The sequence below is a fragment of the Panthera tigris genome, chromosome A2, assembly GCF_018350195.1.
Source record: "Panthera tigris isolate Pti1 chromosome A2, P.tigris_Pti1_mat1.1, whole genome shotgun sequence".
NCBI classification, from domain to species: Eukaryota; Metazoa; Chordata; class Mammalia; order Carnivora; family Felidae; genus Panthera; species Panthera tigris.
Genome location: NC_056661.1, coordinates 20,770,968 through 20,789,218, shown reverse-complemented (window position 1 = coordinate 20,789,218; position 18,251 = coordinate 20,770,968). Strand labels below are relative to the sequence as shown.

General features: G+C 47.2%; 1 protein-coding gene across 1 annotated transcript; it reads right to left on the bottom strand.

Moving 5' to 3' along the window:
- Positions 1–4,335: 4,335 nt before the first annotated feature.
- On the bottom strand, positions 4,336–18,246 carry ALAS1 (5'-aminolevulinate synthase 1). The gene is made up of 11 exons (XM_007081937.2): positions 18,104–18,246; positions 16,896–17,115; positions 13,976–14,203; positions 13,027–13,176; positions 12,388–12,610; positions 11,040–11,224; positions 10,305–10,484; positions 9,790–9,954; positions 7,019–7,287; positions 6,179–6,341; positions 4,336–4,610 (listed from the first exon to the last, which is right to left on the bottom strand). Exons 2-11 carry the CDS (start codon positions 17,092–17,094, stop codon positions 4,450–4,452), a joined length of 1,923 nt encoding a protein of 640 aa, XP_007081999.1. The 5' UTR covers positions 17,095–17,115; positions 18,104–18,246; the 3' UTR covers positions 4,336–4,449.
- Positions 18,247–18,251: the final 5 nt, after the last annotated feature.

The following is an 18,251-nucleotide window of genomic DNA, read 5'->3' as shown; positions in this document are numbered from 1 at the left end:
CGCTCAGTCCGTTAAACAGTTAAGCATCTGACTCTTTGTTTTCGGCTCAGGTTATGATCTCACGATTTTTGTGGGGATCAAGCCCTGCATTGGGCTTCATGCTGACAACACGGAGCCTGCTTGGGATTCTCTCTCTCCCTCTCTCTCTTCCCCTACCCCCTCACCACTCTCTCTCAAAATAAATAAACAAACTTAAAAAAAAAAAGTCCCACATGGGCTCTATCCTGCCTCTTGAGAGGGCCTCTCAGCTTCTGGAGGAGCAGGCAGAAGGAATGGCATGGCCCCACGTACTTCCTTGGCCTGTGCCTGGGGAGAAAAGAGAACAAGAACTTTCACTCAGGCTGGAGTCTAGGGGAGGCCCTTGCCAAACAGCTCTTAGGCTGTTCCGGCCACACCTAGGAGCGGGAAGCAGGGCCCAATCCAGGGCCCCATGTTTTGCATGCAGGGGACACAATTTGCCTATATCTCAGGACAGCTGAGTCTGCCCTCAGGCAGTTCCCAGACGGAACCCTCATGTACCCACCTACCTCATGCTCACAGTTCTGGTTCTTTTGGGGCCTCAGATTCAGAAGAGCATTTTAGAGATGAAGCATGGGGGCTATGGTAGAATGACTGTTGGCTTAAGTGAGTCTGAAGATACATGGCCCTAGATTCAACCTACAGAAAAAAGTTCTGCTGTTGTCTCCAGGATCAGAAGGGACAGAGCTCCATTATCCCAAGTCCTGAGCTCGGGTGGGACTGCTGAGAGGGACTGCCATGGCGCTGTGTTCAAGAAGGGCACCCGTGGCTGGCTACAGGCTCTCTCTTCTGCACTGCTGGACATGGAGCGTGAGCACCAGCTGTGGCCTGGCTCTGTAAGGCTGGGGAAGAGTGGCACTCAAGTCAGCTCACCTGGGCTAAGTACTGGCTCTGCCATTTGGATTATCTTGGGCGGTGGGCGACCTCCCCTTTGGAGCCTCAATTTGCTCATCTGTAAATAGGGGTGGCCGGGGTTACTCTGCAGGCTGTTAGAAGGCTTGGTGCTAACGTGTGTGAAGGTCTGAGAAACCTAGCAGCCCCCAGTCATTATCATTAGGTAAGGGGCTCATGCTGATGTGGCTTTGCTTTTTCATCTCTGTACCCAGAGACTGACCCTCCACCTGGAGCACTGAACGGGTTTCAGAGGCAGATGTGATTGAATCAGGGGCACAGGAAGCTGGGAGCAGGACCCTGGTGTTGCCTCCTGTGCTTTTTGCTGTCATGGGGCAGTGAGTACTAGACAAACAGAGGTCTGGGCACAAGACTTAGGGAAATCTGATAGAGGAAAACTTAAATGTAAGGAAATTCTCCCCGCTAAGATTGGAAATGACAACTCAACGACAACAACTCAGCTCAACGACGACCACAACCTTTCCCTCAAGGATACTGTAATGCTCCTGACGTCTCCATATTCTTGGAAAATTTCTATGGTATCACACATTTCTACACTCAAGACCCTATTAGAAGCCCAGCTTCTCATTTTTAAGCAGTTCATGAATCCCATCCACTTCCTGCAGATGGTACCACCATCCTTTGTTCTCATAACCCCGAATAGCAGTGAGGAGAGAAGGAAGGTGACCAACCTCGTTGACCCAGCTGGCTCTGGGTATTATGAGAAGGAAGGGGAGTCTTGCTAAGTATTCAGAGAGAAACATTACCCAGGCTGGAGGAACAAGTCACACTGGGAGGAAAAGAGGTGGAGGGAGTTCCCGGCGTGGGAACACAGGGTGAGTTGGGGGGGGGGGGGGGACAATGGGAGAGCCCAGCTGCTCATGTGGGAACAGGGCTGGGAAAGCAAGTGAGACATGTTTCCTGAGCAGAAAGGAACTGTATGGTGGTTGCGAGGTGATGTTGCCTCCCATCGTGCCCAGCGGCTGCCTAGATGTGTGGCTTTATTTGATGGGACCAGAAATCAGCCCCTCTCTCTAGGGCCAGTCCTGGAGAAGGGTGCGCCCCAGGCAGGAATGCCAGTACAACTGTCTCCAGGGAGGAGAGAGCCACAGCTGCCCTTCTAGAGCTAAGAGAGGGGAGCAAGGCTGGGCATTGTCTTTGTTCTCCAGCTGCTTGGGGTTCTTTCAGCTCACCTATGTTTTCCAGTGAAGTAGATTTGGTATGGGCTGAATGTGTACTCTCTGAATTCATGTATTAGAGCCCTGACCCCAGTGTGGTGACATTTGGAGGTGCAGGCCTTTGGAAAATAATTAGATTCGGTTATGAAGTGAGGCCCTCATGGTGGGATTAGTGGCCTGAGAGAAAGAGGAAGAAGGAGACCTCTCTCTGCACATTCTGAGAAAAGGTCATGTGAATTTATGGCAAGAAGAGAATAGTCTGCAAGCCAAGAAGAGGGCTCTCACCAGGAACTGAATCTGTTAGCACCTTGATCTTGACCTTCCCAGCCTCCAGAACTGTGAGAAATGGATGTCTCCTGGTGTCTGGGGTGTTTTATTACGGCAGCTACAGTGAAGAAAACCCCCTTTCACTCAACACACACTTGCTCAGTGCCTGCTGTGTGTCAGGTACTGTGCTGGGCACTGGGGATATAGAAGTGAGGAGACAGAGCACATGATCAACAGCGGAAAGTCATTGCAGGTAGTGACCAGTGCTTGGAAGGGCAGCACAATAGGAGGTCAAGTGACAGTGAGAACACTAGAGGGGCTGGGTTGCCTTATCCCGGGGCTCAGGAAAGGTCTCCTCAGGACTCTTGACCTATGTAAAGAGAGGCAGCCACGCCATGATCCAGGCTAGAAAAATCCAGGGAAGAAACAATGGCTAACAGCAAGGCCCAGAAGCTGGAGCGCACCTGGGAGGTCTGAGGCCTAGGAGAGTGCATCAACACATGAAGCAGAGTGAACAAATCGAGAATGGAGGTGGGATGGGATCCCGACCGCAGAGAATATGGTCAGCTTGTGTGAACAAGCTGGAATTTAATCCTAGTGCCACTGGAAGGCCCAGGAAAGTTCTCTGCAGGGGAGGGACATAATACACTTTATAATTTTAAAAGCTCTCTCAGGCTACCGTATGGGGTCGAGGCTGGGGCAGATGCCAGGATGATGGCACACCTGGGATCGCAGTAGCAGAGGTGACAGGAAGTGGGCTAGCCTGACACGTATGTTAGAATTTATAGGACTTTGCCAACAGTCTCGTGTGAGAAAAGATAGCGGACTTCTCCATGAGGGACCAAAGTAAGTGGGTAGATGCTGGAAGACAAGGGAAGAGAAGGCAGAGGAGTGGGCAGGCCGAGGTGCCCTCTGGACCTGTGTGGTTCGAGGAGTTCGACAGCAGTCAGCAGCGACCAGCTGGAACTGAAAGCCCAGGGCTGGGAGAGATCACATGGTGTGAGGGAAGTGCTAAGTGTAATTAGAGATGAGGCTGGTGGGTGCCCAACATTCAAAAAGGGACCAGTTCGTGAGAGAGTTCAGTGTTCAGGAGAGGCTGGTAGCACAGGTCAGAGAAGGAAGCTGTGAAAAGGCCAAGGACAGACACCGCAAAGACCACTGGGAGAGCCAATGAAAGGAAAAACACTGGATTTGGTAAGATAGAGACAAAATGTGGCTTAAAAAAAAAAAAAAAAAGTAGCCTCCGCAGGCGCAGGACAGAGGACCAAGTGAGGCAGCTGATCAGGAAAGAGGCAGAACAGAGGGGACGGGCAGTAGCCCAAAGGGGGTCTAGACTAAGGGAGAGCTGGCTTATTTAGTGGGTGGGTGACAAAGCCTGCTGTAGGCCAACAGGAACAAATTCATGACCTCATGACTGAGGAGGTTAGAGGTGGTTGTAGGAAGGTGCTAGAAACCATAGGACCCAGAAAAAAAAGCAGGAGTCAGACAGAGGAGCACGGACACGTGCACTGTCTCTGCAAGGGACACAATCACAGGTATAGAGGGCAGACAGGCTGAAGGACTCAGTGGGGACAGACAAGCAGTTCCCTTCTGACTGCCCTACTTTCACAGGGAAGCCTGAGGCCAAGGCAGTAGCTGAGAAGGGAAAGCAGGGAGGGAAACCGCTGTGGCAGGACCACAATTAGAGGGGAGAAACTGGAGTGAAATGGCCACCACGGGGCCTGGCCTGCTCAGGGCCCCTCAGCTGCAGGGCTGGGGCGGCAGTGGGCAGTGAAGACAAAGTTGGGTTCACGCCGAGCAGGAGGGTCTGCCACCCCAGCCGTGTCCGCAGTCACTACCAGAGGACCAGGACATGCCCATCATTTCATGTATCTCAGCAATACAGACCAAGTTGAAAGGCATGAGGAAAAATGATTTTTCTGATTCAGCGGCCAGTAACAGGACCCGTCACTTAAACAAGAATTTATTTTCAGGACTGTGCTTTTACTATAGATTAAAATTTAATATAATTTAATTCACATATAAAGACAACTCTGGAGACTATGTGGATACGACACGGCCTGGGGTTCAGTGAGTAACTGAGGTCACGACACACTCAGGCCTGGGCAGATACCAACTTGCTCATGCCAGAGAAGTAGGATTTCTCTCTTTCACTCATCACTTCAAAATGCAGTGGCCTCCTGCAGAAGTTGCACTCGGCTGAGGAATGTGGCTTGAGTTCCAGACCCACTCTCTTCCACGTGGCCAGCAGATTCTCTGTGAGGAAAAAGTTTTTAAAAATTGAAGGGAGTGGGGCGCCTGGGTGGCTCAGTTGATTGAGCGTCCGACTTCGGCTCAGGTCATGATCTCACGGTCTGTGGGTTCGAGCCCCGCGTCGGGCTCTGTGCTGACAGCTCAGAGCCTGGAGCCTGCTTCCGATCCTGTGTCTCCCTCTCTCTCTGCCCCTCCCCCGCTCTCACTTTGTCTCACTCTGTCTCTCAAAAATAAATAAATGTAAAAATAAAAAAAATTAAAAATTGAAGGGAGTATGCATGCAAGAGAAATGCAAACATCGGCCTACACAGAAAGTCAAACACTGGGGCGCCTGGGTGGCTCAGTCAGTTAAGCATCTGACTTCAGCTCAGGCAATGATCTCACGGCTCGTGAGTTTGAGCCCCACATCGGGCTCTGTGCTGACAACTCGGAGCCTGAAGCCTGCTTCAGATTCTGTGTCCCCCTCTCTCTCTGACCCTCCCCTGCTCGCACTCTGTCTCTCTCTCTCTCAAAAATAAACAAACATTAAAAAAAAAAAAAGTCAAACACAAACGTTGCCAGCGGCATTATTTTCATAACAGTCAAAAAGCAGAAACAACCTAAATGTCCATCAACTGATGGATAAACACAATGTGGTACGTCCATACAAAAGATTATTCGGTATAAAAAGAAAGTGAGGATTCAGGCTACAACACAGGTGAACCCTGAAAACACGGTGCTGTAAAGAAGTCAGGCATAAAGAACCTATGTAGGGTATAATGCCAGTTATGTGAAATGTAAAGCATGGGGCAAATCCACAGAGGCGGAAAGGGGTGAGCAGCTGACAGAGGCTGGGGAAAGGGGACGGCATGGCTGCTCATGGGTATGGGGTTTCTCTCCAGGGTGATGAAAAGGTCCTGGAATCAGATAGTGGTGACGGTTGCACAACATCATGATGGACCTAAGACCCCCAGAACTGTATACTTTAAAAGGGTGAAATTTGTGGTATGTAAATTATATCTCAATAATGCGGTTTTAAGGCAAGCAGGACCACCTGAGGAGGCTCAGGAGGCAGAAGCAACCTGTGGCTGAAAGCAGCTCCTGGATCTCTGCCTTCAGGTTGGACATGGGGGTGCTGAGTTGGGTTGTACAGAACCACAAGCAGTATAAAACACTGAACAATTACACTCATCAGAAGGTGTTAGGCGGGGGGGGGTTGCTTCAGGGACTGCACCTCAGGGGAATCGAAGCCCCAGGCCGAGCTCCAGAGGGCCAGGGCAGACTAAAGCCTTCAGAGGCCTCTCTCTACTCCCCAGCCGTCACCGTGCATCTTTGAGTCACCCTGACAAGGGGGCAATGGAAACGGTGGGTGGATGAGCAGGCGCCCTCAGAGCTTCTAAAAGCAGGCGTATACCCCTTAAAGTGAACCAAACAAACGTCTTTTACAGTTTTATACCATCTGAGAGCATTCTTAATTACCTGGAGAAAGAAACAGTTCTGAATGCCTTTGAAGGACTTCGATTATACACAGCGCAAAGACAGCTTTATGCAACTCTCCAGTGAGGAGGTCCCGGCACTCTCCAGGTACTCACCAAGGAAGTAGTTCATCATCTGCGGTGTGTGGTGAGGAGTGGGGGCGATCCGCAGGAGCTCCTCCCCCCGGGGCACAGTGGGGTAATTGATTGCTTGGACATAGATGTTATGTCTGCTCATTAGTTCATCACACACTTCAGTGTTTTTCGCGGCATCTGCAACCTAAGTTTGACAACAGAAGGTAAGGTCACAACAGCGTGGACTGCCTCTTAGCAGCAATTCTAATGCACACGGCACTCAGGAGGCTCAGGCTCAAGCAGGAGTGTAAGCCTGCAACTTAAAGGGCCCAGCTGTGCTTAGTATGGTCCGGGGGATGGAAACCACATAAGAAGCCAATTTCACACTGATCTCCCTCCCAAGCTTCAACTTCAGTTGATGCCAGCTAATTCTCCTATCCAGGGATGTGCATACCGTGGGAATGAAGCAGCTTTGACTGTACTAGCTGTATTAATTCTACTAATTCAACTGTGACACCAACAGGCCACTATTTACAGTGGAAAGGGCAAGACCTATTTCAAAATTAACTGAATAAAAAGCCATACTTCAAAGCGAGCCAAGTTTAGGCTCCCGGAACTTTTCAGACAGAAGCTTTGTGTTTACCCTTTTAAGGCCAGTGTTGCGGAGAAGGAACCTCTGCTCTAGCCTGCTGGGTTCAAAGCCTTCATTTTCACTGTGAAGTCAGCCAAAGGCAGCAACGAGCAGAGGGCCACTGACTACAGCCCCCTGCCCCAGCAGCCCCCCTGCCTCCCTCAACTTCAAGAAGGCATGAAACAGAACATCTCACACGTCATGTGCAGAGGCACAGCCCCCAGCAAGTCCAGTCACAGACAGGTCATTACCCGGACAGGGATGATGTGACTGGGGCAGTGGACAACCGGGAGGCCCGCGTCCATGAGCATCTGCCTCATGAGCTTGACGTTGCGTTGGTGCTGGCGGCGAAGCGCCCGCCCCTCAGCACTCTTCAGGATCCGCACAGACTCCAGGGCTCCAGCCAGCAGCATGGGCGGCAGGGAGGTGGTGAAGATGAAGCCAGCCGCATAGGACCGTACCGTGTCGATCAGAGAACTCGTGCTGGCGATGTACCCTCCAACACAGCCAAAGGCTTTGCCTAGGAGGAGACAGCCACGTTTACTATAGCAACTGCCCCTAAATGTACCAGCAAGACGCTGCACAGCCTTAGAGCATCTTTGTCTCCTCAATGTGCCCTAAGACTATAAAGTAAAGGGATGTCCACCGATTTCTGAAAGGGAGAAAGTTGAGGAGGTTATGAAAGGGTCCTCCCCTAATTCACATGGCCACGCTGGTATCTGACTAGGATCAAAGGACAGGTCTCCACAGCAGGCCTAGCACTGAGCGACCCATCCCGTGCGTCTGAAGAGCATGCCGCTGTGTCTCTTCCCACCCGGACTGGCTGCTCCCCCAGTGGGCAGGGCGCCACCTCCCACGTTGTACATGGTACGTGGTGCATGCTCTCTGGGACAGGATCGGAATAGTGCTGCTGGCAATGTCCTCTCGCCGTGAGCATTCCCCCGGAGGCTAGAATGTAACCCAGCTAAGACATCAACTGTTTTGGTGTGACCGGAATGGTCTCCTACCTAAGTAAACACTGAACTCTGACAAGCAGCATCGCCCAGAGAAAAATGAAAACTCAGAACCTGTTAGGGTTGATTTAGGGCCCACCTCACTTTTTGATTCTCCTCAAATCCCTTTGTATAATCTGTAGCTCAAGTTTCAGGATTAAGAGCTCGAGAAGAGTCCTTCTAGATGTTAACATTGTGTTCTGTAATTAACATTCCTGCTTGAACCCCACACAGGGCTGGGTTGGTGTAAGCTCTTACAGTGGAAAATTTCTCTCTCCAGTCTGTTCCAGCTCACAATGACTACACCTTCACAAAGCCTGCATCACAAGAGCTCTCTGAAAGAAAATGGTTGCTGTAATTAGGACATATGAACAAGTGCTCTTCTCCTGGCAGGGGCTCTACCCTGAGACCCCTGACCTCTCCTGGTTTGCCCAAGGTTCTCAGCCCCTAGACAGTGCTGGTGGACACTCTTTTAGGCCCGCCCTTCCTTAATGCAGGCTGTAAACTGGCATTTCAGCAGAGTGCTACACGGGTCTCTAACTGCCTTTTTTTTTTTTTAATGTTTATTTATTTTTGAGAGAGAGACACACAGAGCTCGAGAGGGAAGGGCCGGAGAGAGAGGGAGACAGATAATTTGAAGCAAGCTCCAGGCTCTAAGCTGTCAGCACAGAGCCTGATGTGGGGCTCAAACCCACAAACCGTGAGATCATGACCTGAGCCAAAGTCGGACGCTTAACCGACTGAGCCACCCAGGAGCCCCTGCCTTACTAACTTTTGAAATCTTCAGAGTTTTATAGTTCACATTTTCATCTTAGACTCCTCATAGGCAAAGAGAAGGCCTATGGTAATTGCTTGCACATGTTTACTTATCTTCTCCACAAAAACTGAGGTAGGGCTTGTTAGCTCCCTTATACAGGTGTCCCTACTTTTCAAAAGTTGTTATGCCACTTTGCTTTTATGAAAGACCTACATTAGTACTTGGTTTTCACTCACCGGAAGAAATCTGAGAGGGCTTTCACTTTTATGAGAAAAAGTGGAAGGTGAAAATAGCCTCCAGTGTTTGGCACCGCGTACCCCAAGCAACGAAAGTGGCCCTGCCCAGCCCTATCCCCGGGAAGCACAGGCGGCACCCCAGCGTCAGGCCACCAGAGCTTTGATCTGCGTCTGTGAGCACCTGTGTCTTTGCTTTATGCCATCTTGTCTTACAAAACGTTTCAAAGGGACATTCCACTTTCAGGTAGTGGGGAAACCTGTATCGGTGAGGAAACTGAGGTGCAGCTCCAGGTTACACAGCCAGGGAGCTATGCAGATGGGATTTATGCCCAGCAGGCAACATGGCTACAGCGGCCAGCCCCATGAGATAATGCTTCTCACCTAGGAGGAGCAGATACAGAGTAGCCAGAGTGAACTGCAATGGTCTCCATGTAGTGGGCACAGAGCTCAGTGCTTCACACACCTGAACCCGTAGGTCCCAACAAATGCTCTAAAACATGGCTAGGATTCTTCAATATAATGGAACAATCTGAAGTACAGAGAGTAAAGGCTGTTGCCACGTAGCTAGAACCGCAACTATGTTTGGAATGAGCTCGGATGGCAACAAATGGTATTTGTCATATTAGGCTGTGAGATTTAATTCTGGGAATCATGCCTCCACGATTCAAGGGATTCTGCTAAGCTGTGCCACCACTGAGAATATACAAACTCATCCAGAAAGTGGCCCAGGCTTTAAATGCTATCACACTGTCTCTTCACCTGACTCCAGGTAGTCCTGAGGCCTTGATAGGAAGATACAACTTTATTTTAAAAAAATTTTTTTAAAGTTTATTTCTTTTGAGAGAGAAAGAGGGGCAGAGAGAGGAGAGAGAGAATGCCTAGCAGGCTGTGCACTGTCAGTGCGGAGCCCGATGAGGGGCTCGAACTCACAAACCACAAGATCATGACCTGAGCGATGCTTAACTGACTGAGCCACCCAGGAGCCCCAGGAAAATATAACTTTAGTGCAGATTACAGAATGTGCAGAGTATACATACCAAGCGTTCCAGAAATGATGTCCATTTTGGGCATAACTCCGTCACGATCACCAATCCCTCCACCTCGAGCCCCATACAGTCCCACGGCATGGACCTCATCCACAAAGGTGATTGCTCCGAACTCATGCGCCACATCACATAGCTCTTCCAGTGGGCACACTGCCCCTGAGGAAAGAACACAGACTGCCTTGAAGAGCTTGCTGCTTCACAAATTTCTGCTTGGTAAGAGTCAGTCAGAACAAAACAGCTTATGTTCTAAAGATATCATTTTTAATACTGGGAAAGACAATGAATTTCCCCCAGTTTCTAGTTTATCTAAGGTTCTCAGAGCCTAGTAAAGGCCAGAATAAAAAAACCTACGTTCCCTCAAACCTATACAATGTCCACCAAATACGAATTCCTAGCAGAATGAAAAGAAACTGCAAAAACAAAATAAGCATTACACTTTATTTAAAGAGTCCAGGCCCAGCTTGTTTTTCATTTAAGGTTTCAGACTGGCCTCTACTTAGACTTACCATCCATTGAGTGGACGGTTTCAAAGGCGACAATCTTGGGGACCGAGGGGTCAGATCTTTGTAACAGTTCTCTGAGGTGGCTGACGTCATTGTGGCGGAAGATGTACTTTGGCACTCGGCTGTTCCGAATCCCTTGGATCATGGAGGCATGGTTTCCAGAATCAGAGTAAATCTCACAGCCTAACAGGATACAAAAAACCTCACTATTTATCAAGCCATCTGCACCAAAGACAAATTATTTCCTAGACAGTCAGGGACAACAGACTTTGCCCTGAAAGTGCTGCTTTGCCCAGTAGGAAAGACACTGCTTGCCAGTTTCTTCCTGGGAAAACCATGAACTAGTGCTTCTCTTTTGAGAAGGCCCATAGGTGTATAATAGAATAACCACTGGGCAGACAACCAATCTGCTCTTAAATCTGGCCACCTCATTCCAAACTTTATCAAAAGATAACTACCAATGATTAACAGAATTCTCCAAAGGATTTTCCTAGCATACAACACACATTTGAAGCAATTAGCTTAAGGACAGCCCTTCAAATCTGCTTCTTCATTAGTATCATTTGCTGCTGGAACTTTTCATGTGCAGTGAGCACTTGATGCTCAATTCAAGGAAAAATGCTCCCAGATACTATCACTGCTCTTAACTGTTTTTGGTAAGCCCTCTTTGTTGTCAATATCCCTGCTATTACTAGGAAACTCAAAAAACTCTAAGGCACCCATGACAGGCTTCCTTACCCGGCATCATCCTAGCCAGAGTGAACAGGGTCGAGTCGTTGGCCACAAAGCAGGAGGAAAACAAGAGTGCTGCATCTTTCCCATGTAAATCAGCCAGCTCCTGCTCCAGGTCCACATGGAATTTACTAGTTCCTGAAATATTTCTAGTACCACCTGCTCCAGCACCATGTTGTTTCAAAGTGTCCCTTTTATTTAAAGAAGAAAAAAAAAAATTGGGGAGGGAGCAGAAAATAAATCTCATGGTTCTGAACACTATGTGAATCATTCCTCTCCCTAGGAGCTAGGATACTGAACCTTACATTGATCTAGCACTCTCTCATGGTGAAACCAGGAGTCAGAAGTTTCAACTGACTTCATCTTCAGACTAGGTGGCATTTGGTGTCAACACCAGGGTGATGATACCCTGAGGATAACTCCAGGGATCAAGAACAAGTGTTCGTTTATCAGTCAACTAAGTACTTAGTATTAGCTGAGTTAATTTACTAAGGCTTCTTTATTCTGACAAATACCCTTCTCTCCAAACACATCAGTCGCTACAGGGACATCCTGGATGGCGGTTACCTGAACCTAAACCCTCCAAAAACCAGTCACATAATGTTGGGATTTATCTATCAACACACCTCAGACTGGACTCTCTTTAGCAAGCCTCCTTGGAGACTCTGACAAGCAACTCTCTCAAGTGTCCTCAGCCAGGCGAACCTCCTAAAGAACATGAATGACAGGATCTACCATCTTTTTAAATGTCTTTTTGAAGCAGCTTTTCCTCCAGTGCTGCTAGATTTATAGCTCTCCATCCGAAGTTTCAGCAGGGATGCCTCTGTGCAAGGCTGCCTGGTGTTAAAGGCACACTCACTTAAGGAGTGGTAGTGGGTGAATAGACAGGAGCAGTCAATGAGCCAATAAACTTGAACCCTCATACACAAAGGGGCTCTACCAACTACTTGTGCGCTCGAGTTCTTTTAAAAGTAATCCGCAGAGGGGCGCCTGGGTGGGTCAATCAGTTAAGCGCCTCTTAGTTTGGGTTCAGGTCATGATCTCACGGTTCGTGGCTTCAAGCCCCACATCGGGGCTGTCAGTGCAGTGTGAAGCCTGCTTGGGATTCTGTGTCTCTCTTCTCTCTTCCCCCACTTGCCCTCTCTCTCTCAAAAATAAATAAACATTAAAAAAATTTTTTTAATTAAAAAAAGTAATCTGTAGATATTTTCAAAGGCTGAGAATAGTATTTTGCTATGGTACACTTTCAACTGCTAAATACTCCCCCCATAAAAGATCCAATCCCTCTAAATCATCAATGTCTTGCCAAATAATTGGCAATTTCAGTGGTATCTGAAAGCTGAGGGCTACTTACATGACTGCCCCACACACTCGTGGATGGCGACTCATTCCTAGGTAGTCATTGCTACACCAGACCGACACCTGCTTTTTGGTGATGAGGGAGTCCGAATAGTCATCCGCCATGGGAAAGATGTGTGCCCTCCGGTTCACAGTTTTAAAAACTCGATAGGTATGGTCATTTTTTTTCTCATCAATTTTCTTCTCAAAGAAACGATCATATTGAAAAGTGGAAACAGCTAAAAACCAAAGATGGGACAGTCTGATGGTTAGGAAGCACATCTGGGCTTTGGCAAAAGACCTGGGTTCCAACCCCAGCTTGGTCATCTAATGGCAGGGAGATTCTGGACAAATTAATGAAGTACTCATGTGGGCAAGTTACATGCCATCCTCATCTTGAGATCGTGAAGCTTTCAAATGAGACTGTGTACGTCAACTGTTTAATACAGGGCTAGGGCACAGAAAGGTAGGTATTAAGGGACAGAACGCAGGTTACCAACAGGATTTGTATTTACTATGGCCAAGAACACCTACTTGTATCAAGCAAAACACAGAGCTTTTAATCCACAACTCACCATGCAATCTTGTATTTAATCTAATGTATGTTTACGTTAAAAACCCTCTCCTGCATCAGGCAAATAATGATGAGACGTACATTTTGGCAAGTTATCTTGAAGAAGATGGGATACTCTTTCTGGTCTTTGCTTTCGCATGATATCCTGGAAGTTCTTCAGCAACCCACTTGGCTCCCCACTGTCGGTCTTCACACTAATCACACTGGGGTTCACTGAGGTTTGGGCAACCTCTGTAACAAAAGTAACAAGTGAAGGGAACCAACATTCTATTTTGAGTTCACAACATTGAATTGTCAAAATATTGTCAAAAGTGAATTACTGTCTAGTTCACCAAGAAAAACTGATCATAACCAAAGTGAGTAGTAACTGAGTATATGAAGTTTTCTCCCTCCCTTTTATTTTAATGGTCAACGCCTGGTGTTGTTTTCTTTTGTTTTCAGAGCTACCAGACAGCTTTAATAAACATTAAAGTCCAAAGCTTTCTAGCTGGTTGGCATGCCTTCCCCACCTTCCCACTCCACCCAATGCTAATCTCAATTTTCTTCATGGAAAAAAATTCCAGCCATATGCATCATTTCTGCTGGTGAGGTTTTCTGGGGACCTTGGGTGCTCTGTGTACATAGCCACAACTGGAATTAAGGTTGCCTCTTAATCACCCTCAGTAAGACACACAGCTTGGGAGTCCTAAGACCATCAATTATTGCAGTATTATTTTTTACCTTTTATCCCACCAGATAGCAGGAAAGAAAGAAAGGGCAGTTTTGTAACAGCTTACACCATCAGGGTATTTTCACAAATGAAGCAATTACTATCAAAGGTGGTCATATCCTACACACACACCAGGAAGAAAGTCCCACATTTTGTCATGTGGTCCTCGGACTCCTATCTTGATGACCTTCTTCCTTGGCCCTAAAAGAGGAAGTTTTTACACAAATACTACCCTAATAAGAGCTCATACATAAATCTGGAGGATCAAAAGAACCAAAAGGACCTCTGTACTCCTCCTAATGGTTCCAGTCATCTGTTTACCTTTCCTCACGGCATGCATTTCCTGCACATCCTCCTGAAGCTCTAGACTGGCTTTGCAGAAGACGCTGCTGCCCTTCTGGCTCATCTGGGCTGCCAGGAAAGGGCATTTGCTCGCAGTGCCCTGGCTTGTGGCAAGGGAGGGATGTCCAGACGGAATCTGTGTGCCATCTGGAGTCTGCTGGGATCCATCAGGAACCTGCTGACCCTCGGCTTTGGCAGTTTTGTCCTCTGGGGGGTGAAATGGAAAAACTGAAGCATCAGATCTGGTTGCACAACACGCAAGAAAGCCCCTTGTTTATTTCTCTTATTGCCTCACAGAGAAGTTTTAGACTTACTCTACCCCCACATTTTAGGCACAAGTTGACTTTTATTAGATTCTGCTAATTGAACCATTTTCTCATCTGCCTCACTGGAATCAATGTGCCTGTGAGGAGTTAATTGGCATGATCCAGCTACCTTTCAAACCCACAGTATTTTTCCCTTATAAATCCACCAAAAGTAGTCTTTTCTAGTTTCAGACAGCCAACAGTTCTTGAGATGGATTTCAGTGAATCTACCCTAACGACACACAACATATTTCAGGAGGGGACACACTCTTGAAGGTAAGGAGAAATGTTCATAGAATTTTTTCTCTGCTTATATATATTTTTTAATTTTTTTAATGTTTATTTTTGAGGAGAGAGCACGAACAAGCAGGAGAGGTGCAGAGAGAGGGAGACAGAGAATCTGAAGCAGGCTCCAGGCTCCATGCTGTCAGTCCAGAGCCTGACGTGGGGCCTGAACTCACAAACCCGAGATCATGACCTGAGCTGAAGTCGGACATTCAACTGACTGAGCCACCCAGGCGCCCCTCTCTGCTTATATTTTCAAAACACTTTCTTGACAAAAAGGCTTGCTGTTGCTTAACATACAAACTACTGATTTTCTTAACAAAAGAAATTAGGCTAAAAGTGAACTCTTTACATTTTTGTCTAACAAAATTCAAAGTATTAGTATATGCCAAGAAAAAACCACACGGATATCACATACACAGCATCTACTAGCTCATCTAAATGCATCAAACTAGTTCACTGACTTAACACAGTTGGCTGATAATTGTACTTCTACTCACAATGACTCTCCTTTCCCCTGAAGCAAATTCATTCACCTTCCTTCTAGTAAAGTCTTATTCTGCATCGTCCTGGAATACTGTGAGTCAGAGGCTAACTTCTACAACTTGGTAAGATGTCTCAATGCAGTTTTCATTAAAATTTTCTATAAAATCAAAAAATTGCTTTGAAGTTCATGTCATTCATTATAAAAGTAATACACATTCACTGTGGGAAATCTAGAAAAAAAGCATTCTATCATTCAAAACATAACCATTGCAGGCATCTTAGTAAATTATGTTTTTTTAAAAACATATTTTTTTACATATGTGCAAGTTTAAAAAAGTTTTACTTATTCTGCATGTGCTTCCTTATTTTGCCCTTTTCATTATAAAGATCAAAATAGCCTGTGAATATCATTTGCAATGGCTGCAACGTCTATCAAGTGAACAAGCCACGTTTTAGTCAACTTCCTCTATACTAGGGACAGAATAGTAAAAGAGGATCTTGACTATTCAGGAAAAACACATAACTAACTCTTAAAAGAGTAAAGAGGAAAAGAAATCCTACACAGGATTATATCCTTTCTGCTTACAAAAAAAAACCAAAACACTCCTTTCTTACAAGAAACACATCCAGAGAACACACCTAACAGAGTTTACAAGGTAAATTATTCTCTAGGATTAAGTGAAACCTGAAAAGCCACATCCTCTCCTGGTAGAGCCAGAGAAAAACTACATCCAACTCTGATCTCTTTATTAAAAACAAAATTTAGGGGCATCTGGGTGGCTCAGTCAGTTAAGCGTTCGACTTCGGCTCAGGTCATGATCTCACGGTTCGTGAATTCGAGCCTCATGTCAGGCTCTGTGCTGACAGCTCAGAGCCTGGAGTCTGCTTCATGTCTGCCTCTCTCAAAAATAAATAAACATTAAAAAAATTTAAAGATTCATACATAAAATAAAGATACATGTATTAAAAAAATCACTACTTTAATGAATTCTATGATTCCATTTATGTGAGGCTTCTAGAGCAGTCAAATTCAGAAACAGAAAGTAGAATGGTATTTGCGGGGGGCGGGGGGGAGTTAGTGTTGAATGAGCACAGAGTTTCAGTTTGGGATGCTGAAGAGCTCTGGAAATTGGATGGTGGTCGGGCTCTGCACTGACAGTATGGAGCCTGCTTGGGATTCTCTCTGTCTCTCTCTCTCTGCCCTTCCCCTGCTCTCGCTGTTTCTGTCTCTCTCAAAATAAATAAGCTTAAAAAAAATTTAAAAACATATGAATGTACTTAACACCGCTGAATTGTACGTACAGTTGGTAAGAAATGGTAAGTTTTATGTTAGGTGCATTTTACCACAATAAAAAAAATAATTTAGAAAAGAAAAAAGTCACAACTTTAAAAGCCAAAAGCTTCCACTCAATTTTGCTGCAAACCTAAAACTGCTCTAAAAAATAAAGCCTATTTAAAAAAAAAAAAAAGCCAAAGAGCCAAATATTTAATGAAGGAAAGGTTGAACTAGAACATCCTAACTTTATATTTATGTGAATGAGGTACTGATGAACACTAAAACTCCAACAGACATCGAATACAACCCATAAACCTGTAAGGTGCACACTGGCCACCGTCTCACCTTTCCAGATGGGTAAACTAAAAGTGCACACTTGCAGGGTTAGGATGCCAACTGTGAGATAGTCCATGCAAAGAATCAAGCCTGACACAGAGTAACTCCCTCTGTTACTGTGCCCCCATCACGGCTGTGGACTAGAAGTGCTTCTAGTCTAGTGATGAATGCTAACACTGCCACCTCCTACTTTATTGCCAATGACACTTACTCTCATTAGCCGGAGGGGTTTCTTTGACCTGCTGGCAGTGTACTGTTGAAGTGGACAGGGCCCGAGGGGCTGGCTTGGCCCCAACTTCCATCATCTTAGGGCAGTTTTGGGCATAGAACAACAGAGATTTGCCTGCCTTCTGCAGAAAGGCCTGAGGCACTCGGGATAAGAATGGGCAGCGGCGAACAACAGTCTCCATGTCCGAGAGGGTGCACTGATCCTATAGAAAGACAATGAGTGACATCAACACTTAATAATCAGGCAAATACTACTGCAAGGTCACTGGGTTCAGGTGTTGCCCACAGTTTATAGCAAGGGTACCCTGGGATATAACAAGTCTCACTCAATAATGTCTAAGGACAGCATTCATGTGGGACTCAACTAATTAGTGGTGACCATACTCTACCCAGGTCACTAACTTCTCCTTTCATTCCCCAGCTCTACACAAAAGCACCTGTAAAGCAACTTTACCAAGTGAAGTAAATACTGATGATTAACCACCAAGGGGCTGAGACAACAAGGGACAAGTCAGGAACAGGTTTGGGAGGTCAGAGGCTCCTTGAGGAAGATGCACAGTGCAGATAAAACACGTTGGCACACACCCAGGTGGAGAAGTGAGGCTAGGGAAGAAGTCACTGCCATTCATCCAGGCAGAGGAACTCGTAGGGATCCTAAACTTCTCCTGGTCCTCACATCCCCAGACCCTAGGAAGGCACCCAGCTGGGCTCTGGGTCCCAGAGGCAAGGATTTCCCTGAGGTCATCCCCCACAGCTCTAACACGACTAAACTGAGAAAGGAGGGGACATAAAGAAGGGCAGGAAAACGAGGGGAAGTACGGTTGGGGCTAACTGGGGAGAGGCAGGAACTATAAAATCGAGGGTGTTGGGTCTGGAGTTAGATCGTAGTCCTGGGCGGGGAGAGGTCAGAGGTTATCCGGGGGTTGAGGGCTCGAGAATAACGGAAAGAGTATGAGAAAGGAATTCTAAAGAAGCGGCCAGTTAAATAGGAAATGTAAGGAGGGAGCTGAATAGGGTATACTGAGGCGGCCCAATGGGCTAAGAATCTGGGAGATGAACGCTGACCCCAAGCAGGCAGGTGATGGGTGCAGTGGGGGATGGGGTCCCAACGTCCGGGAGAGCGGGGCGCGGGCTGGCAAGACACGCGGGGACTTCCTTGCCCGGCGCCGTACCCAAAGCGCGGGCCCTCACCTGCGCGGGGGACTGCAGAGGCGGCGGCGGCTGTGGCGGAGTCGGCAGGCACCCAGGCCAAGCAGAACCAAACCGTTGCCCTTGTCTGCGGGAACCCTCAGGCCGCGAGCGGCGTCGCCCTAATATACCGCCAGAGTGAGCGCCGCGC

Excerpts from the sequence above, each read along its gene's own strand:
- ALAS1 (XM_007081937.2), bottom strand. The coding sequence starts at position 17,094 with ATGGAGACTGTTGTTCGCCGCTGCCCATTCTTATCCCGAGTGCCTCAG. Across the intron at positions 13,177-13,975 it reads AATGCATGCCGTGAGGAAAG|AGGTTGCCCAAACCTCAGTG; the intron begins GTAAACAGATGA and ends CTTTTGTTACAG. Across the intron at positions 12,611-13,026 it reads TCAAGATAACTTGCCAAAAT|CTGTTTCCACTTTTCAATAT; the intron begins GTACGTCTCATC and ends TTTGGTTTTTAG.